We start from the raw sequence: 20261 nt of genomic DNA on the forward strand, positions 1-20261 counted from the left end.
TTCAGCAATCCGCGTAATAATAAGTCAACTATAAGGTTCAATGCTTGCTATTATTTTAGTACAATTTCAGTTATACTTAAAATACTTACTGTACTATATTACTGTGTGCTTTCTATTTTATATTGGTAATGCATCTAAGCAGAGTTATTCTTATATTTTAAGAAGTGTAAATGAAGGTCATTGTCATTTATGAAAAGCCTAGTGTTGGTTAGTGGCAATTTAAATTAAATTTGAATAGTTCTTAGTGAGTGTGATATTCTAATAACTAAATATAGAGAAGTGTGATAATCTTGTCCCTCCAATTAAGCACAAAGATTATAAAAAAAAGTTGTATTTTTTTAAATAAAAAAAATTAAAATATAGAAGATAATGTCAAATGTAAAAAATTTCTATGTATCAAAGTATAATTTGTCTTTGAAACTTTCATGCTGGTATGAGTCAGCATTTTATTGAGGTGTGAGTCACTGTTTGGGGTGGCCTACCTTCTCCCTTCTATTTGTTTCGTATAATGTTCAAAAATGTCTTTTTAATAATTTTCTTTTTGACAATTTTTTTATAACCGTCTGTGTTATTACGTGATTAGTACATTTTAAAATTGGTGTTAGCTTGTCATTAGTACGTTTCAAAATTGGTTCATCTATAATGTTTCAAGTTAATAGTAAAACTTTTTCTATTTTAAATTTTGTTTCTGTAAATCCTATATAGGCATATACAGCTCAGCATACAGTTACTCTTTCCACGTACATATACAATAATGGTAGAGTTCATAAGGCATAATATATGATATATATGATGAAGTGATATAAAGCATACATCCCATTTATATGAGTGATGAAATGATGAAATGCATTATTATTGAACATTTTCAGAAATATCTGTAATTGAAGGTTTCAACTTTGAGGATAAACCTCTCTCTGCTGCTCCCAGTGAGGGTTTATCGTTTAACGGTTATTCCCTTCTGCATCCTCAATCCTGCGATTGTTTTGAACTGGTAAAGTCTCAGACTTTAATCATCTTTTGATTCGTTTTGCATTTTTCCTTAGTTTGTTTTCATGTCAACTCAGCATCGGCGCTTATCAAATACGAAAATCATTTATCCTGTGTTGTTGAATAGGGCCTTGTGAGGAAACCCTAATTAGAAAGCTGGTGTTTTTACATTTTAATTGATTCTTGTTTTTTGGAATATGAAGATTTGGGATGTGCTTTTAATGAATGGTGTCTCCATCTGTGAGTGAATGCAATTTGATAATTTTCTGAACTTATGTTCATTTTTCTGGTCCTTTCATTCGTTGGTGTTGGGTATGGTAAGCCTCATCCTTCACTCAGGTTATCTCTCCCCTTGTTATTGTATATGCCATTCACTTCTCATCTATGATGGAAACGGACACAAAATAACAGCTAAATAAAACAAACAAACCCACATAAAGATGGAAAGAGAGTGGGCTGCCTTGCTACTGTAGAATCAACAACAGAAGGCTATATCATCGTCAGTCCCCTCCCCCCTCCCTTGCAATTAAAATTTAACAAACATTACTCGTGGGAATTTTGGTTCCTTGTGGAGTTGTTCAATGCTTATAACATGAACATTGGAAGTCTATGAACTTATTAAAATCGTCCTTGCAGGTTTGTGCTATTTTAAAAGTGAAACAGACTGAGTGTGAACTGTTGACCTGGCATGGCAAGCTTGTTGACAACATCGGTCATCAGCTATTGTCCTGTGAACAATGGTTCCAGGGGATTTGGAAAGTCGGGGAATTTTTCTAAAGGAAGTCATTGGATAAAAGCGGTGAAGATAGAGAAATCCTTGGAGGAATTGTACAATGTGAAAGTGGAAAGAAAAGTGTCTCCTGAGAGACTAACTGAGCTTGGAGTATCAAAATGGTCAGTGTGGAAGAGTGGGAAAAGCAAGCTTCCCTGGGACTGGCAGGTAGACCAACTGGTGTACATTGAAGAAGGGGAAGTGAGAGTTGCGCCTCAAGGAAGCAAGCGTTTCATGCAATTTTTGGCTGGAGACTTGGTCCGGTACCCAAAGTGGTTTGAAGCTGACCTCTGGTTCAATGGCCCATATCAAGAACGTTATAGTTTTAGAGCATATGGTGATGATTAAAGTAACATCCACGTCTTATCTGGATGTTTCAAGTAATTGACGTGTTATGTAGTTTTAGTTGTCCAGTTCTAATTGCAATGTCAATATATTTGACTGATTGCGATACTTCACTCTCTTCTAAAAGATTTGGTACTAATTGCTTATGTTGTATCCTTTTTCATGTTTTTGCCTTTGCAAGGAAAGACTTCCCGATGAGTTTATCCAGACCAACTTGATATTCCATCACTATACTAAGCTCGCAGATGATTTTTGTTTTTCAAAACCTATCAACATAAATATATATTTTAAGGTAATGCAAACGTGTACAAGTAAGAAAGATATCTCTTTATAAAAATAAGAGCACACATTAACTTGGAGCCGTGTATGTTCAACTCTATACTCGGAAAATCACTCACCGGATGGGATAGGTGTATGGAAACATTGTGCTTAGTGGAGGGTCTACTATGTTTCCCGGAATTGCTGATCGTATGAGCAAGGAAATCAGTGCTCTAGCACCAAGCAGCATGAAAATCAAGGTGGTTGCACCTCCCGAGAGAAAGTATAGTGTCTGGATTGGTGGTTCTATCTTGGCATCGCTTAGCACCTTCCAACAGGTTTGTACTGATTCTTTTCTCAATTCAACAGAACCCCTAACCCCTCCCCTTGTGTAATTATTACGAATAAAACTGATTAGTTTATGGAAGTCATTGGATTTTTACTTTTTTCTACTGTATATAGATGTGGATCTCTAAGGGTGAATATGATGAATCGGGGCCAGCTATCGTTCATCGGAAGTGCTTCTAAGTTGGGTCAAGTTGAACTGAACGGTTATCAAGTTCTGCATGCATCCGATCCTGTTTCATATTTCAGTCAAGTTTGGTTGAATTATTTGATATTTCATGCTTTTGGGTTTTTGATAGATATATCTAGTTTAATGAATGGATTTATAAGTTGAGTATGTAATATGTTTCTCCGTTAGGTTCTTGAAGCCAGACTTTTTATGCAATTGGCGGATGGTATTGGAACTCTGTAGGTTCTGCTGGGTTTGATATTCCTTTTCTTCGTTTTTCATGCTGTGGCCAAGAATTAGGTGCCTCGGTTTAGAAGGACGATAAGTTTAAGGATATTTTCTCCCAGGTGGATTTTTGAGTCAGTTTCTGTTTATTAGTTATATACCTAATTGGTTTTATGTTTGCAATACTCTAAAGGAATGTTTTTATTTTGAGTTTGTGTGATCAATCGTTCATACACCATATGGTTAAAACTTAAATGAAATCTATTTGTATACGCCTGTGGCATATATTTAAACAGGGATAGAGTTTAGTGCGTATATGCTCCCTGCCTTTCGATATTCCAGAAAAAGGTTCACGAGGAACGAAAGATGGACCCTGCCTTAGTACCATGATGCTGTTCGAGTTCGATCCATCAACCGAACCTTAATGGTACTCAGTCCTGATGAAAAGTGTACTTTTTTTCACTTCTTTTCAAAGTTGATGTATATTTTCGTCTAGCATTTGCTCTAGAGATTTGCTTATTTCTGATCACTTTCATCTTTCTTTGGATTTTCGTAGAAAGGGGATGAGTCAGACAAGGCGAGGATGTTGTCATCCTTATCCTAATAAAGATTGAGTGGGAAATATAGTACTTACGATATTTATAAATGGACTGGAATTGCAAGATCAATGGAAGTTGCACTTGTTTTCTTCAGTATTATATAAAAAATAATAACGTGAAATAAATGAAAAGCTTACATGCTTATATTGTTTCTTTTTCTTTTCTTTATCTTTCATGTCTCAAGACTCTAAAGGAAAGATACCAGAATAAAAAACATGAATCTATCGAAATTATCCTAATGTCAATATAAAATGATATTAAATTATAAAAACAAGAATCATTCATTGTATTACATTATTAACAATCTGAATTTATATCATAATTAAAATATACTTCCGTGCGTTTCGGTGGAAGATCTGTTTCCTTGTCTAGCTGTCTTGTACTTTTAAGCTTTAATCATCCGTATACATCATTATAGTCTGCAAAAGCTTTTGAATCGTTACATTCTAGACAACTGACTTTGCTGTAATAAAAAATGAGTTCTTAAAAGTAATTACTTGATTTTTAATTAATAACTATTATTTTTATTAATTATTCATTAATAATTATGTCTAATTCAATAATTATTAATATATAACTTTTATTATTTTTAATTAATAACTATTATTTTTATTAATTGTTCTTTAATAATTATTATTGTTCATATTAGTTATCAATTAATTACTATTTTGAATATCTACAGTTTCTTTTTGAGTGGATGGTTACACTGTAATATTTTCAGACGGTTGTCTAATAAAAAATGTCATATATAATTAGATTATCCTTGATAACAATTTTTAAATTAATTGATAATAAAAAAATCTTTCCTGTATCTACATAAAAATTCAATATAAAACCATTTATTCTAAACAAGCTGTCTATGATTTGCGTGTAAATCTCATCCTTTCCCTCCATTTTCTTCTTTCCTTCCCTTCTCACTCAAAGGTATGAGAATAGTTCGTGATACAGCATCATACCCATGTGTCATTCCTATCATCTCGTTGACATAACTTTCTCATGCCCCAATTCTCTCAATTCGTAAAAATCTTTAATCCCTAAATATTGGTATAAGTAGGATACTCTAATCGTCTTTCATTCATTCCAGCAACTTCTTTTCTTAAAAAGAGGTACCTTTCTTTAGTTGAATTTGCGTGTATTGCTGCTGGTATTCACACAGAACATTGAGAAAGAGAGAAGGGAAGAAGGATGGATCACCAAGCTGACACTAACAGAACTGATTTGATGACTATCACACGCTTTGTTCTGAATGAACAGTCTAAGTATCCCGAATCACGTGGTGATTTCACCATCCTTCTCAATACCATTGTTCTTGGTTGCAAATTTGTTTGTTCTGCTGTTGGCAAGGTGTTTTTTTTCCTCCAACCATACACATCATTTTCTTGGACACTGGGGAAACTGTTATTTTTACCGGAAAAAAAAAACATAGTTTTCCCCCGTCCAACTTTATGTTCTCATGATTTGACATTTTCTTTTTGGAGCATTTATCTTTACATATTTTGTTGGGCACTTTTTCTGGCAGGCTGGGTTGGCTAAACTCATAGGACTTGCTGGAGAGACCAATGTTCAAGTGAGTTCTATATTTCTCATTTTCGAAATAACCATTGACATAAATCGCTAGTGTGTATGAATAGGGACAACTAGCTTTTGAGTCCAAATCCAAATTTTAGATACCATATCAAAGTTTAGCAAATTTTTCTATGTTAAGGATCTCACGAATTAACTAATGATATTAAAATACTGTACATAATTATAGTTACAATCCTTTAGTTTTTGGGATGATCCAAACACAAAGTAATGATATATTTTCTTAATTACACTATTATGCTTTGGTGTTTTATCATATTAGGAGTAAGTATGCCTTTTGTAGGGGGAGGAGCAAAAGAAATTGGATGTACTTTCAAATGAAGTATTTGTGAAAGCCTTAATTAGCAGTGGACGCACAGTAAGTGTGTTTATAGTTCTTGTTTTTTCATTCTCCTTTTCTTTAAATTTAAGTTTGACTCCGTGCAGCCTTTGGGCATATTTTCTCGTAAAAATCCAATCTGTTGTCTTGACAGTCCGTTCTTGTTTCCGAAGAAGTTGGAGAGGCCATATTTGTGCCACGATCACACCGTGGCAAGTCAGTTCAAAGCTCTAGAACCAACTAATACTCCATCTTTTAGTGGTTTTGATAAAATACATTATCTGATCAAAGTTCCTTTTGATTTTGTAGATACATTGTTGTGTTTGATCCTTTGGATGGATCCTCAAACATTGACTGCGGAGTTTCTATTGGAACTGTATGAATTTTTTTTAACATCAATTGCCAAACAAAATTGCTGCATTTAAAAACAGAAAACATTATAATAACTGCCAGCATTTTTTCTGTTGCACATAGATCTTTGGAATTTACATGGTAAAGAATGAGGCTAAAGTAAGTCTTGAAGATGCAATGCAACCTGGAAACCAAATGCTAGCAGCAGGTTACTGCATGTATGGAAGCTCTTGCACGGTAAAACAGACAAAATCTGTGAAACACGACTTGTATAACTATTAAAAAAAATATTTCCTTTTCACAACGAATTTCAAGGTTGTCCTGTTTTTCTTATACCAACATAATTAGAAGTTCCCTATTTTTCTAGTCACCAATATATGATGCTGATTGAATAAATTAATTATGGAATTGCAGTTCGTGCTTAGCACAGGAAATGGAGTGAATGGTTTTACACTCGATCCTTCCCTTGGGGAGTTCATATTAACTCACCCCAACATCAAGGTATATGCAATTGGCCGTGAAATTGGTATATCAAGTTATTAGAATTTTTAGCAGGAAATTCTAAATTTTCTTCTATGTAATAAGGCGTAGTAGTATCAAGATGTGTACATGTGACTCCAGAGTCCAATTCATCCTTGCTCTGCACACATTGCACATAATTTTTTGTGTATCAAACGTTAGACTGTTAAAGCGAGCTTTCAATTTTGTTTAATTACTGTGTCACTTGCATAGATACCAAGGAAAGGAAATATTTATTCCGTGAATGAAGGAAATGCCAAAAACTGGGATGAACCAACCACTAAGTAAGTTATGGAGACCTATTATTTGAAATCTAATTGAACCCGAAATAACTGATTTAATTTATTAATAATTCCTTTCATAAATGACAAAATTCTTGACACTTTCTGTTCCAGATACGTACAAAAGTGCAAGTTTCCTCAAGATGGTTCACCACCAAAGTCTCTTAGGTACATAGGAAGGTATTTGATTCTGAACTTCTTGTAGTATCTTGGCCTTCTTTTATATGTCTTCATTTCAATTCTAACAATGATGAGCAACACAGTATGGTTGCTGACATCCATCGAACATTGCTTTATGGTGGTATCTTCATGTACCCTGCTGATATAAAGAGTCCACATGGAAAGCTACGGTATGATGTACTTTGAATTAGCTTCTAGGAAAACCATCTCTCACCTACACTTTTGCATATTCAATTTTCCAAATCAAGACGTGTTTTCTGAGTTACATGACTTATTTATGGGATTTCACTGTGAAATCAGGATTCTGTATGAAGTATTTCCAATGTCATATTTGATGGAGCAAGCAGGAGGTCAGGCTTTCACAGGAAAACGACGGGTATGCCTCTCATTTTCCTTTCACCTGATAGTTTATTATTGCAAACACTCTAGCTCAAATGCAATGTTAATATCCAATAGTAAAAAACTAAATAACTTAGACGGCAGTACATGCATTTTTGCTTCTTGAACTTAACATGTGGATCATAATTTGATGTCACTTCTGATGGATCCTTTTTTGAATTCTTTTACGTATCAATGTTTAAGCAACTACAATAAATTCTAGGAGGTTTTGAAGCATTATATGTGTATACATTCCTTATTTATGAATGGATTGGCAAATTGCAGGCTCTTGACTTGGTTCCAAGAGAATTACATGAACGATCACCAATATTCCTAGGCAGTTACGATGACATTGAGCAAATCAAAGAGCTTTATGCATCATCCAAAGCAGATGGTGCATGAATATTGTCTTTCAATCTTTGAATCTTTTCTTTCATGTGTTAACATATATTTGTTCTTGGGCTCTTGAAAGTTCATTGGATATCACAACATTTAACCTTTTGTTTAATAAAAAAATTTAAAAGGAAACAAATGGGTTAAAAGTTTCTTTTTTTCCTTTTAATTAAAAACCTCATTAAGTTGTAAAGATAAAGTGACTTAACCTGTAAAACTAGATTTTTATTCCCAACTATTGCACTTGTCTATGAAAATTTTCCGGACAGAACAGAACACACGGTTCTGAAAACTAAATTTTGACCTTCTCTTAATTAATAAGAACAAAATGTTCTAAAAGGAAAAAATAATGTGAGAAGTTTTCAAGAATCAAATTCTGACCTCTCCAAAATAAATTGTACTATTATGATAAATGGAGATGAGAGTATGCTTCATGAAGAGCTATTATAGAAATCTATGCTAGTTAGGGGAAAAAATCTCTAAAGTCATTAATTTTTGTGAAAAAAAAAGGGAAAAGTCTGACATGATGCATCACAGCATAAAAAAAAGTCCATCTCAATATTTCTGGAGATCCCTGATTTTGGATTCATTTGGATTAGATAATTTTTTTTTTAATTTTAACACTTGGAACCAAATAAATTCAATCTAATTTGCATCACCGTTGGTAACAAAGATTTGACGAAAAAATTAAGTGTTGGAAAGATCATATATATAGATGATCAACTATATGAAAATGCTTTTGTGAGAAAGGTTATATCCCAATCTTTCATGGTTAAAATTATTTAATCTTCTCATAAGAAAGTCAAATAAATCGCATGTCAATCAAAGTTTAGTCAATTATATGAAAATAAAATTAAATTTAGTCAAGTAAATTATGTGGAAAGAAAATTAACATTGATTCTCCTTGCTTATACTATATATCATCACTTAAACTACATGAATTCATTAATAAGTAACAAACTTTCGTAATCAACTTAAAAATCTTACTCTTCTTCATTACTTGACCAACTATTATTTTTGGACATTAAGAGTTTTATATCAAAGATAATTGATTTATATCTCTCATTTAAACTTCAATTTATAACTTGATTAAAGAGGTTTATTACTTGAGTGAAAAATTAAACACTCAAGTATATTTCTTTGTTTTGGATATATATATATATATATATATATATATATATATTTGACCTTATAGTATTACTATTACTACTATTAAATTATTTTGACCTTATAGTATCTTATGTAGTAATGCAATCTAGATCAAATAAAACTTTAATTATATTCAACAAGCACATTGAATTGATCTCAGATTAATCAAATATGTTGAGTTTAAGTTTATTAATATATAATTACATGAAAAAGTATTGATTAAGTTCTCATTTTGAAATCAAGTAACCTGAGATATTAGGTGGAAATAAAATTTAGATTTTGTGGACATTTAATATCTATAGTAATAATTGTGTATACATGAATAGGTAAGTTAGACGCAATCTCAAAAGGAGAAGGCAATGGTGGGCGCTGTCTAAAAGCATAATTAAGACAGACATTAAATAAGTGAGAAAACCAAACTTTCCAATTTTAGTTTGGTTTTTACAACATGCTAATGCCTTTTATGACTAAGCTTCCATCAAGGTAAACCTATGACCCTTTTTCATTTTTCACCAATTAATGGAATTATCAGACCCCACTACACTTTTTCTGCATTTTTCGTCTCCATCTTTCTCCTCTATTGTGTCTTCATTTATGTTAATCAAATCTACTCCTAAGATTCAAATTGGTATTTGCTTCTTATATAATTCATTTTTAATGGTTTTTCTATCCCTAGTTTGATCTTATATATTGATCTAGTTCATCTATTTATTTTAAAATATTTTATATTCAAGTCACAGTATTTTAAAATATTATAATTAAATATCAGATGTTAACAAAATGGATAAAACTAGAGGAGTTCCAACAAACTTAACTTAATATCAATTACGAAATTTTGATAGTTAGTACAAGAAGTTTAAGTGTGTATATCACATAATTTCAGTAGTAATTTTTGTTTTTATGTTTTATATTTTTATCTTTATTATCATTTATGCAATATATCATTGACAATTTGGAGACGGATAATTGAAAAAAAATATCTTATTTATTTTTTCCTTATCGTCATTATTATTTTATGTGGGTAATGAATTGCTAATATAGTATCATAGTTGCAAAAAAATGTATGTTTTTTTTTTTAATTTTGGATAGTTGAAGTATTATTATTTAAAAAATTATAGTATTTTATGGAAATGGGTTCTCTTTTGACTGTGTTATAAAGATAAATTAAGTGCTTCTCTTGCAGGCATGAATTTTTTTTCCTTCTATACCAAATAAGAAAGAAAATAATAATTATACAAGCATTTCTTTTGAGGAAAATATTGCATATAATTATGTCTCAAGAGATTCAAAGAATGAATATTCTACTTTTATTACTCTAATAGAAATACAAAATGTTTATATTCAATTTTTTATTATTAATATAAAAAATATTACATTGTAAAATTACAAATAACTTTTATTTCTTTAATATTGTTTTATATTAATAATAATAATATAACCTTACATTTCTCAACATATAAATATAAAAAAATAAAATAACTAATAACCATAACACCTAATTAATGAAAAATAAAATAAAATAAATTTAATTTAAAAATATAAAAATTTTAATACTCAATGGACATAAAAAATTAATAGACATTCAATTGAAAATATTCAAGTTTATTAATAACTCAAAACTTAATTAAGCCAAAAATATACTACACAAATTTAATAAATATTATAAAAGAGAATATAAATATAAAACTGTAAAATAATTTAATAATAACTATGTACAAAAGTTACAAGCTATTAAAGTTTGTTTACAAAGTAATATGGATTCAAACTAACTTTTTCTATAAGCATAAAAATTAGTTAAAGTTTATCGTCAAACATAAACCAAAACCACACTAAAAAACATTACAAATAAAAAATTAGACTAAACTTTAAAAAAAATGAAGACTCTTAGATTTTTTGTAAAAAATGTAAGAGAAATTTAACTATAACCTGATTAAAAAATTTAATTACATCTCTACAATGCATGAATCCATTTAATATCTTCTTGTTTTACAGTGAATAAAAATAGAAAAGTAAAAGAAAATATGAAAATATAAGAAACATATATATATATATATATATATATATATATATATATAGTGAGTTATATTTTTTAATTATATAGTAAATAGTAATAAAATGTTCATAATACAAATATGTATATGTTTATGTTATATAACTGATTGCGTTAAATTATAATTTTTTATGTGAGTAATATTTTATTGATATTTATAATAATATTTTAATAAAATAAATAAATAAATTTGATTTTTACTTATTTTATTTTTTGGTAAAAATAATGTTAGTTCACTTTTTTTTCATTCTTTCAATCCACTAAACCAACATAGGTTTTGATTATAAGTATTTAAGAAAAAATATTGTTAAAAAGGTAATGTAAGAAAAGGTAGAAGAAAGAAAAAACCATAAGTTATTTAATAAGTTTAAAGTAGAAAAGGACAAGTTGTTCACAGGTGATAACGGGAGGAGGTTGAAGAATCTGGAGATTGACCTAGGAAAAGAGGTTTGACACGTGTCAGGCTAGAGCAAAAAGTGTGTGGTATTTTGACACTAACGACTGAGAAAATGACATGTGAAAGAAACAAAGAAGGGCTCTTTCTACTTTGGAATCTGCCCCCTAATAAAACCCTACCTCACAACACCATTTCCCAACAATAATAAAACTCTCAATTAACTTCTCGACTCTTCTCTATTACACTCTCTACTACTTTTCAATTTCGTGTTTAACAACCCACTACCCACTCAGATTCACTTCTATTCATATTATATATAGTAATTTGCATTTTTTGAAATTGTCATTACAAAACAGAACCATGAAGAATGCGTGCAATGTGGTGCAGGCCATGAAACCCACCCTGCTAATGCTGGTGGTGCAAGTAGCATTTGCCGGAGTTAATATCTTCTACAAGCTTGCCGTCAACGATGGCATGAACTTGAAAGTCATTGTTGCCTACCGTTTTCTTTTTGCCACCGCTTTCATTGTTCCACTTGCTCTCATTCTTGAAAGGTACCATTTCTGTTTTTCACACGTTTAAATTCTTATGTAGTTTATTTCTTTCTTTCACGTTTGATTGTGTTGTTTCATGTTTGATTGTCTTGTTTCTTACAGACTCACTTTAATAAATTAGGAAACACAAAACAAGGTCACATGTTTCTTTTGTTTGATTGGCAGGAAGAAGAGGACAAAGATGAATTGCACCATACTGTTTCAGTCATTTCTTTGCGGCTTATTTGGGTATATGTTGTCGTTTAACTGTTCAGATGCGATTTTCTTGTTCCTTAGCTATCTATTCTTGGTACTCTTCTCTAGATTAAGAATGTTAACCAACTGATTTTGAGCCAAATACATATTATGTAAAATGATTATGAGTTTTGTAGACTGTGTTGGCACAATGAATTTGTATAAGTACATAGCAATATTTACACATGGAACTATTTTTTACCAGCTGTCTCCCCCTCACCTGGCAAGTTTTCAGGAACTTATTTATTACAAATTATGAATATACTATTACTAATAAATACTGACTCAATTATTAAAATCATTTTTTTATCTCTATTTGACAATATTTTTCTCAAAATTATAATTCAAACACTTGACATTTAAAAAGACTTAATTTAAATGATTGTAATTTAATAATATTCTTTCTTAATTAAAAATAGCGTGATGTGAGAACATAAAGTAGTAGAGATGATGAAATGTCTGATATTCTCCAAATACAAGTAAATTAATTATATGAATTGCATAGGATGTGTATATTCGTAAATTGAGTGTATGAGTTACGCTATTAGTCTAAATATGTCTTTCTATCTTTAATAATATTATTAAATTTTTAATAATATTAAGTTTTTTGTCTTTACTCTTTCTTATGATAAACTTTTAATCAAATCAAATAAATTTTAGAATACATATATAATATGTTTATTTATTTTTAAGATTTTTATTTATTATATTTTTATTTGTTGTTTTATTTATTTTTATATAATAATATCTCACTTAACCAATTTTAATTATTCAATCAATTAAATCTTAAAAATGTGTGTCTTTCTTATATTAAATCTTTAATAATATTGCACTGTTTTTTATAAATTTTATATTCAGTCATTTAATCTTATATATCAATATTGAGAAGTAAGTGTAAAAAAACAAAGATAAAAAAGAATAAAAGATAAATTACAAACTTATAGAAAATATACAATCTAATTATCTATAATTTAATCTGTTGAAGTTATAAACTAATTATTCAAAATCCTATTAATATAGGCAAATAAATTTATGTTCCTCTTAAATTAAGTTAAAAAAAAAAAGAATTTTTTCCTAAGATTTTTCTTTTTAACTTTTACTTTCTCACAAGTCTCACACTATCTTTTGTCATGACAAAAACAGGTTTTCTTGGTTTTTTTTTTATTATAAAATAAAATACAAATTGCAGTGGTAATATAAAAACAAAAGACGGAATTTCTTACTAAAAATTTGGTATAAAGATACACATAAAATTTAGCAATGGAATAACTTTTTCTATAATATTTTAAACGAACTGGTCTTGGTTTAATATGCAGGGGATCTTTAGCTCAGAATTTCTACTTGCGAGCTCTGTCCTTAACATCTGCAACATTTGCATCTGCAATGGCTAATCTTGTACCAGGCATAACCTTTATCATGGCAGTTTGCTTTGGGTAAACTCAGTATATCCCTCATATTATTATTATTATTATTTTAAACTTTTTTAAATTTACTTTTAAATTAATTTAATTTAATTATTTTCAGTTTGGAAAGATTGAATTTGAGAACAACATTCGGAAAGGCCAAAATAATGGGTACATTAATTGGAATTGCTGGAGCAATGGTTCTTACATTCGTTAAAGGTAAAGATATTGAGATAGGGACGTTTCACTTTAACCTTTTGCCTGAGAATGGCGCACACCCACAGGTGCAGGCTACCGGCGGCGGTGCCAAGACCGTCATGGGTGCTTTGTGCGCTCTGGCTAGTGGAGTCAGTTATGCGTTCTGGCTCATCGTTCAGGTAAATAAACTTTTTTTATTGTTTAATTCAGATTTTCTTTGGTGCATTTTTTCATACACTTACAGCTCTTAAAATTTAATTTTGGTCAGGCGAAGATGAGTGAAAGATATCCTCATCCCTACTCTAGCACAGCGTTGATGTCACTGTGGGGAGCATTAGTGTCCATTATGTTTGCACTTTTCGTTGAGAGGGACTGGAATCAGTGGAGGTTGGGTTGGAATATTAGGCTTTGGACTGCAGCATATGCGGTATTAATAGTTGTATAATTCCAAAAGTCTATTTATTGCTTTTTCTGGTAGCTGTTTTTGGTATTCAAATAAAGGTAGAAAGCATGTCTATTGAAATGGTTGTAAATAGTTTAAGAAATGTGATTATTGTTGTATTTTTCTATGACTAAATGCAAAATGTCATCATCTAAATGGTGTTGTAGGGTATTGTGGTTTCTGGGATTATGGTGGTTGTGATTTCATGGTGCATCCGCATGAGAGGCCCATTATTTGCCTCTGTTTTTAACCCTCTGATGCTTGTAATAGTCGCCTTGGCTGGTTCTACCATGTTGAAGGAGAAGCTACACCTTGGATGGTATGTACCTTTACAATTATTAAGGTTTAGCATTTTAATATGCAATGATGTTGAATGTTTCTGAAATGAATTTATTTATTTATTTTTATATAAATTTGTTTCAGCATTATTGGAGCTGTGCTGATTGTGTGTGGCTTATACATGGTTTTATGGGGTAAAAGTAAAGAGATGAAGAAAAATAATCAATTGGTGCCAGCAGCAGATAACAGCCATGAGGATGAGTCTGATAGGGTGGAAGTAGTAGTTAGGGATGAAGTAGAAGATAAAAGCAACCAAAAGAAAAGACATAAAAACGATGAAAAAGTAATTGGGGATTACCACGAAGATCGAAAGCTAGAGCAGAATTTAGATGTACCAAGTCAGAGTAATCAGGGAAGAGATGAGGAAAATTCTAATACTGTTTTCTGTACTTAATAAATATCTAATGTATGCTTATGTTTTTTTTATTGTACTAAGGAATAGAAATAGATTCATCCATGAAAAGTATATTTCTAACCCAAATCAACTTGCTAATATAATTTTTAGTAGTTCTGAAACATATCAGAGGCTAATCTTATGAATATAAGTACATCTAGGTCATTAATAATTAAGTATTTCAATCTTATATTTATAATCATATTTCTTACTTTCTCTTTCAACTATTTCAACTTATTAATGGTCAAAGTTTATTTAAGAATGGCTAATATATATTTTCTCTTATTCTAACCTTAATTGTACAATTTTTACGCAGTCTTTTACTTTTTAAACATGTTTTTTTTACTTATTTAATATTCACAAAGTTTATTCTTTTTTTATGTATCATTGAGTATATTGGGCGGTTTTAGCAAATCCTGGTTAGTTTTGGTGGTTTCAACAAAATCCATGCTAATACTAACGGTTTTCACAAAACTCCACCCGTCGGTGATTTTCGCAAAGCTCTTGTTAGTACTGGCGGTTTTGACAAAACCCCGTTAGTACCAGCAGTTTTCACAAAATCCCTGCTAATACTGACGATTTTCTCAAAACCGCCAGTAATTACTTAGTGATGCAACTTTTTCTAGCGTTTTTTCTAATTGCGAATAACCTACTTTTCGGGAGTTAAAATTGCCGGAAACGAAAAAATAATCCCGATAAAAATGTAGATTTTTTAAGTGTATTAGCATTCCTAATTCAAATCAAATAGGAGGTCAATGTTGAAAAAAAAAATATACGAGAAAATTGACTAAATCATGAAAATAAGAAACATATGAGATATTTAAAAAAAACGAAAATATATACACCTCAGATACAAAATCATTTTCTTTATATTTAATCAACGAACTAATAGGAGTAAAAAAAGGTTAAAAATAAAGGGTATGAATTTAACTTAAGAAAATTATTTACAGGAGACAACAAATAGTAAAGAAAAAAATAATTCTTTTATAATTAAAATAATTTTATACAAGTTATTTAGTGTCTCTCTCTCTATATATATAATATTATTTAAATACGTGAATAGTTTACTTTTAATTTTAATTAATAAAGAATTCAATTTTATTTATTTTTTCTTTATATTGTCTCTCGTAAGCTTTTACAAAGACATTCGTCCTTCGCCAAGAACAGTACACCTTTAGAAATGAAAAAGAAAAAGAAAAAAGACAAGGTATTTATATGGAGCCAATTAATTTTTGCATACAACGAATAAATAAACAGTTACCATTCATAATTATAGTTATCTGCATCCAAATCTTATACTATTTTTATTTCGTCTTATTTACTATCATATATAAACCTTTCTCGTGGTTTCCAAAGTTTTATATTTTTATTTTTGAAATTGAAATTTAGTAGAAAAATCTAGTGTGCTGGCCTGATTAAGAAAGGTTAATAAATCGAGAATTAAATAAATTTGTTTAACTCTAACTTTCGTAACTTTTTCCCTATGAAATATAAGATAATATTAATAGTAACGTCTTATAAGTCATCCCAAATTTTCTCAATTAATGTGATAAGAGATTTAAATCTTTTAAACTAGTCCAGACACTTACCATCACATTCAAATAGAATATAGGTAAAAAATAAAAGACGTATTTAAATTTAGTTAATAATTTGATTTCTTCTATGTAATATTTTCCTTTTTAGCAATTTGTTTTTTGTTTTCTTATTTTTCAACGAATATTTCAGTGTAACTCTTATAATGGAAAAAATGTCACCATTTTTGTTTTTCAAATATGTTTATGAATTGATTTATTATTGTTTTTATTATTTTAAAATTAAAATATCTACTAGTGTCAAGTACCCAGCAAAGCGAAGTATGTAAGAACACAAGTTCAAGATTCTTTAATTCAAAGATCATAAAACGTTAACAATTTTTTTAACAACTTTTTTATAATAGGATATATGTCGTCAGTTTATTGATATGTTTAAATTTAAATTTAGAAAATTATTTCGAACGGATGAATCACAAATAATCAAGTATGAGTTATCAAAAATTTGTAAAAAAAAATATTTTTCCTAATCGAAATTCTAAAGCAGTACGGATTCTTGAATCGGTCATCACTCAAAAGATAAATTAAAATTAGAATAATTTCAATGAACAATTAGACCAAATGGATCAGAGAAATGAACTGAAAAAAATGCAGTGAGAAGTATATACATGCAAAGTTCCAGGATATCAAAGATAAATGTAGTCAAACGTACATGCCCATGGGATATTAATGTATGAGAAAAAGCTACAAACGAGTTACAAATTACTGTTTATTCATATACAGACTGGTATGGAAATAAATGAGATAGAAAAAAATACAGATAGATATATTTTCTTTTTTGGAGAGTCACCTCTTTCATAAGACTCAACAAAGAAATGGATGGTTACTTTATCATTTTGTTTATCATTTTGTGAGAGAGTACATTGAAATTAGTTAAAGAAATAAGGTTGTTTATGAATAACAAATTAGTCACTGATCTTGTTAAATATCAAATGTTTCAGAATTTAAGTGAGTTTAAGTTGTATATTGGATAAAAATGGAAAAGTAAAATAATATATAAAGATGAAAGACTCGTTAATCTATTACTTTAAGATTTTGAATAAAGAGTAATATCAATTTTTTATATGATTAAACTCAGATGTAGTTAGTGTTCTATGTTTCAAAAGTAATATTTTAGAAATTTGAGAAATATAAAATTAAAATTTTTCACGAACTCAAGTTCGTGTGAGTCAGCGAGCTCAGTTCGTCCAAGGTCGGCTTGGTTTGGCAGCTCGGCTTGTGAGATCGGCAGCCCAGCACAGGTGTTAGGAGCCCGGTAACTCGGCTTGGGTGCATAGAAGCTCGGCTCCAGCACGGGAACTCGGCAGACCGGCCCAAGAGCTCGCAGGTCCATTTTTACTGAAAATGTTTTGTTTTTGGTTTGTTTTTTGGTTTAAAGAAGTGTGTTAGTGTTTTGGTTGTAATACAAAAAACATTTGTCAGTTACATCATGATCATGTGCTGACTTATAAAACTCGGTTGCTTTATTTCCTTATTTGAATGATATTACACCGTCCACTTGAATGATATTATGTGAAAATTATGGAATTGACATGGGAACGAGAAAAACTACCAATCTGTCAATTTAAGTGTAAGATATTGTTGGGATGGACAAATAGAACTGCACTGTACTACTAAAATCTGTATTGAACTAAAAACTAATTTGTATAAACTATACTAAATTGTACTAAACTACAATATAAACTAAACTGAACTACTAACTATACTAATTTTAAACTGAATTATACTAATTTTAAAATCAATTGTACTAGTTTTTAAACTGAATAGTATAACAATACATGTTCTTTTTAATTGAAATTTATTTTAATATTTATTTTATTTTATTCATAAGTGTCTTACAAATTAACCTTTTAATTATTTGATATTATTATTTTCTATTTTATTTATATTTCTTTTATTATTATACGTGTATGGAAATTATTTTACTATATATTTATTTATTTTATTTTATTTTATTTTTTATTTATATTTATTTTGTCATGAATATTATTTTACTTTTATATTTATTTTTTTAATTTTTTATTTATATTTTTTTGTTTTATATGTGTATATAATTTATTTTATCTTTTTATCTACTTATTTTATTTTAAAATAATTTTTTATTTATATTTATTTTGTTCTTTCGTAAAATTGTTTTATTAATCAATTATTTATTATTTATATTTTATAATGTAAAAATTAAACTAATATTTATTAATTATTATAATATAATAAAAGATAATACTAGAAAAATTACTCTTAATAAACGTTTGTTAATTTTTTTATCATTTGATATTTCTATAATATTAATTATTTTTGCTATATTACTATTTTTTTATGATATTTCATTATATATTCATTTAATAAAATTTAACGTTAAAAAATATATTTTAGTTTTAGTATGTAAAATACTATCATTTAAAAATAATAATATTAATATTTATTTTAAAGTAAGTTGATTTTTAAAATAAATAATTATTTTAGTGTGTGCTTACACACATTTTAATATCATTAAAAAAAATTTTAACATATTTTTACATATTTAATAATATGTTAAAGAATATAATATATTTAAAGTATTATTTTTTTTATATAGTCTTTTTTTTATGATTTATATTACTTAATCATTTAATAAAATAAAATTAAAATATATATATTTTACTTTTATTACTTAAAATAATATTATTTAAAAAGTAATATATGTTTATTGATGAAAAAATATAAAAATTTGTGATAAAAAAATTTTGCCTTAAAAAATTTATTATTAATTTTTTATTTAAACGGTTGTTTTTATTAATATTTTATTATTAAATAACGTTTTCTTAGCGAGGAGCAATTGAAGGGTAACTAGAGAAGAGAAAAGAGTAGATACAGTTCTCACAGTTAACTGAACCAAAACTGTTATAAGTTCAGTTTTTAAAAACTAAACCATAAAATAGTATACTGAACTTTTAGTAAAAGTGAATCAGTTTTTTTAAGTATAATATAGTATAATTAACTATAATACAGTACAGATCAGTTATTTTTGCCCAGCTGTAACTATTAGTAAAGACGTGGTTAGAATATTGAAGTGGCCTCATTGAAAACGTGTCAATTTTCACGTTAAAATGTGCTGTAGGAAGCTGTCAAAGTTATCAATATGTCTATGAATTATGAATCGTTCCCGTTCTTACACCAGCTACCAAATTTATGAACTATTAACCACCCACGATATTATACTGTTCCACCTTTTGTTCACCAAATCTGGTGAGTGGGTGGGGTTGGAAATATGGAAAGAGAAGAAGTGAGAGCGAGAGTGAAAATAGGTAGGAATTTAAAGTTTCATATTAATATATATAAATAGGATTAAAAGTAAAAAAAGCTATTTTTATAATTAAAAAAAATTAAAGAGTTAAGGAGGTGGAGGGAGAAGGGTGATGGTGGAGGGATTAACTCCCAAAACCCAATTGGATGCGACCAAAGTCCAATTACACTCATCCAGTTCTGAAAAGGGTGGTTTACTTTCAGCACCTTCCCAGTTTGTTCTCAGACCTCCTCAAAATTTCAAAATAACCATTTTATCTTCTATAAAATTGATTTATAAAAACGTCAGCAGTAAAACATGACTTGTAAATACAATTATTTAAATATGAACTGAGAAAATATTTTATGCATTTAACTTTGATTAATCGGATACTATGAGCTCATTTTTTATTCGTCCAGAACTTTATTCGTGAATATCATCAGCAAGGATAAAAAACACACCACCCTCAATTCTTGTTCACACTAACCAAATGGTGTATATAAGGGATTCATCACCTCAAACAATAAAAAACATTCTCATTGTAC

At 29.0% G+C, this 20261-nt stretch overlaps 3 protein-coding genes and 1 long non-coding RNA gene across 4 annotated transcripts; all 4 read left to right on the plus strand.

The window, feature by feature from the left end:
- Positions 1-785: 785 nt before the first annotated feature.
- LOC124847032 (uncharacterized) lies at positions 786-2335 on the plus strand. Its single transcript, XM_047324424.2, has 2 exons — positions 786-991; positions 1624-2335. Exon 2 carries the CDS (start codon positions 1676-1678, stop codon positions 2105-2107), a length of 432 nt encoding a protein of 143 aa, XP_047180380.1. The 5' UTR covers positions 786-991; positions 1624-1675; the 3' UTR covers positions 2108-2335.
- A 555-nt stretch (positions 2336-2890) lies between these two features.
- On the plus strand, positions 2891-3769 carry LOC148198860 (uncharacterized). Its single transcript, XR_015779879.1, has 2 exons — positions 2891-3528; positions 3658-3769. It is a non-coding gene; the product is annotated as an uncharacterized LOC148198860 (long non-coding RNA).
- Positions 3770-4591: 822 nt separating this feature from the next.
- Positions 4592-7917, plus strand: LOC124846997 (fructose-1,6-bisphosphatase, cytosolic-like). Its single transcript, XM_088116533.1, has 12 exons — positions 4592-5044; positions 5220-5267; positions 5568-5642; positions 5758-5819; positions 5913-5979; positions 6078-6191; positions 6369-6455; positions 6687-6757; positions 6869-6934; positions 7018-7104; positions 7235-7310; positions 7598-7917. Exons 1-12 carry the CDS (start codon positions 4886-4888, stop codon positions 7712-7714), a joined length of 1029 nt encoding a protein of 342 aa, XP_087972659.1. The 5' UTR covers positions 4592-4885; the 3' UTR covers positions 7715-7917.
- Positions 7918-11588: 3671 nt separating this feature from the next.
- Positions 11589-14952, plus strand: LOC124846888 (WAT1-related protein At1g68170-like). The gene is made up of 7 exons (XM_047324263.2): positions 11589-11855; positions 12021-12083; positions 13406-13522; positions 13614-13869; positions 13959-14117; positions 14300-14451; positions 14556-14952. The coding sequence occupies exons 1-7, from the start codon at positions 11662-11664 to the stop codon at positions 14863-14865; spliced, it is 1251 nt and encodes a 416-aa protein (XP_047180219.1). The 5' UTR covers positions 11589-11661; the 3' UTR covers positions 14866-14952.
- The last annotated feature ends 5309 nt before the right edge of the window (positions 14953-20261 follow it).

Source organism: Vigna umbellata, chromosome 5 (genome assembly GCF_029865625.1).
Source record: "Vigna umbellata cultivar VRB3 chromosome 5, Vumbellata_1.0, whole genome shotgun sequence".
In the NCBI taxonomy this organism is placed as follows: Eukaryota; Viridiplantae; Streptophyta; class Magnoliopsida; order Fabales; family Fabaceae; genus Vigna; species Vigna umbellata.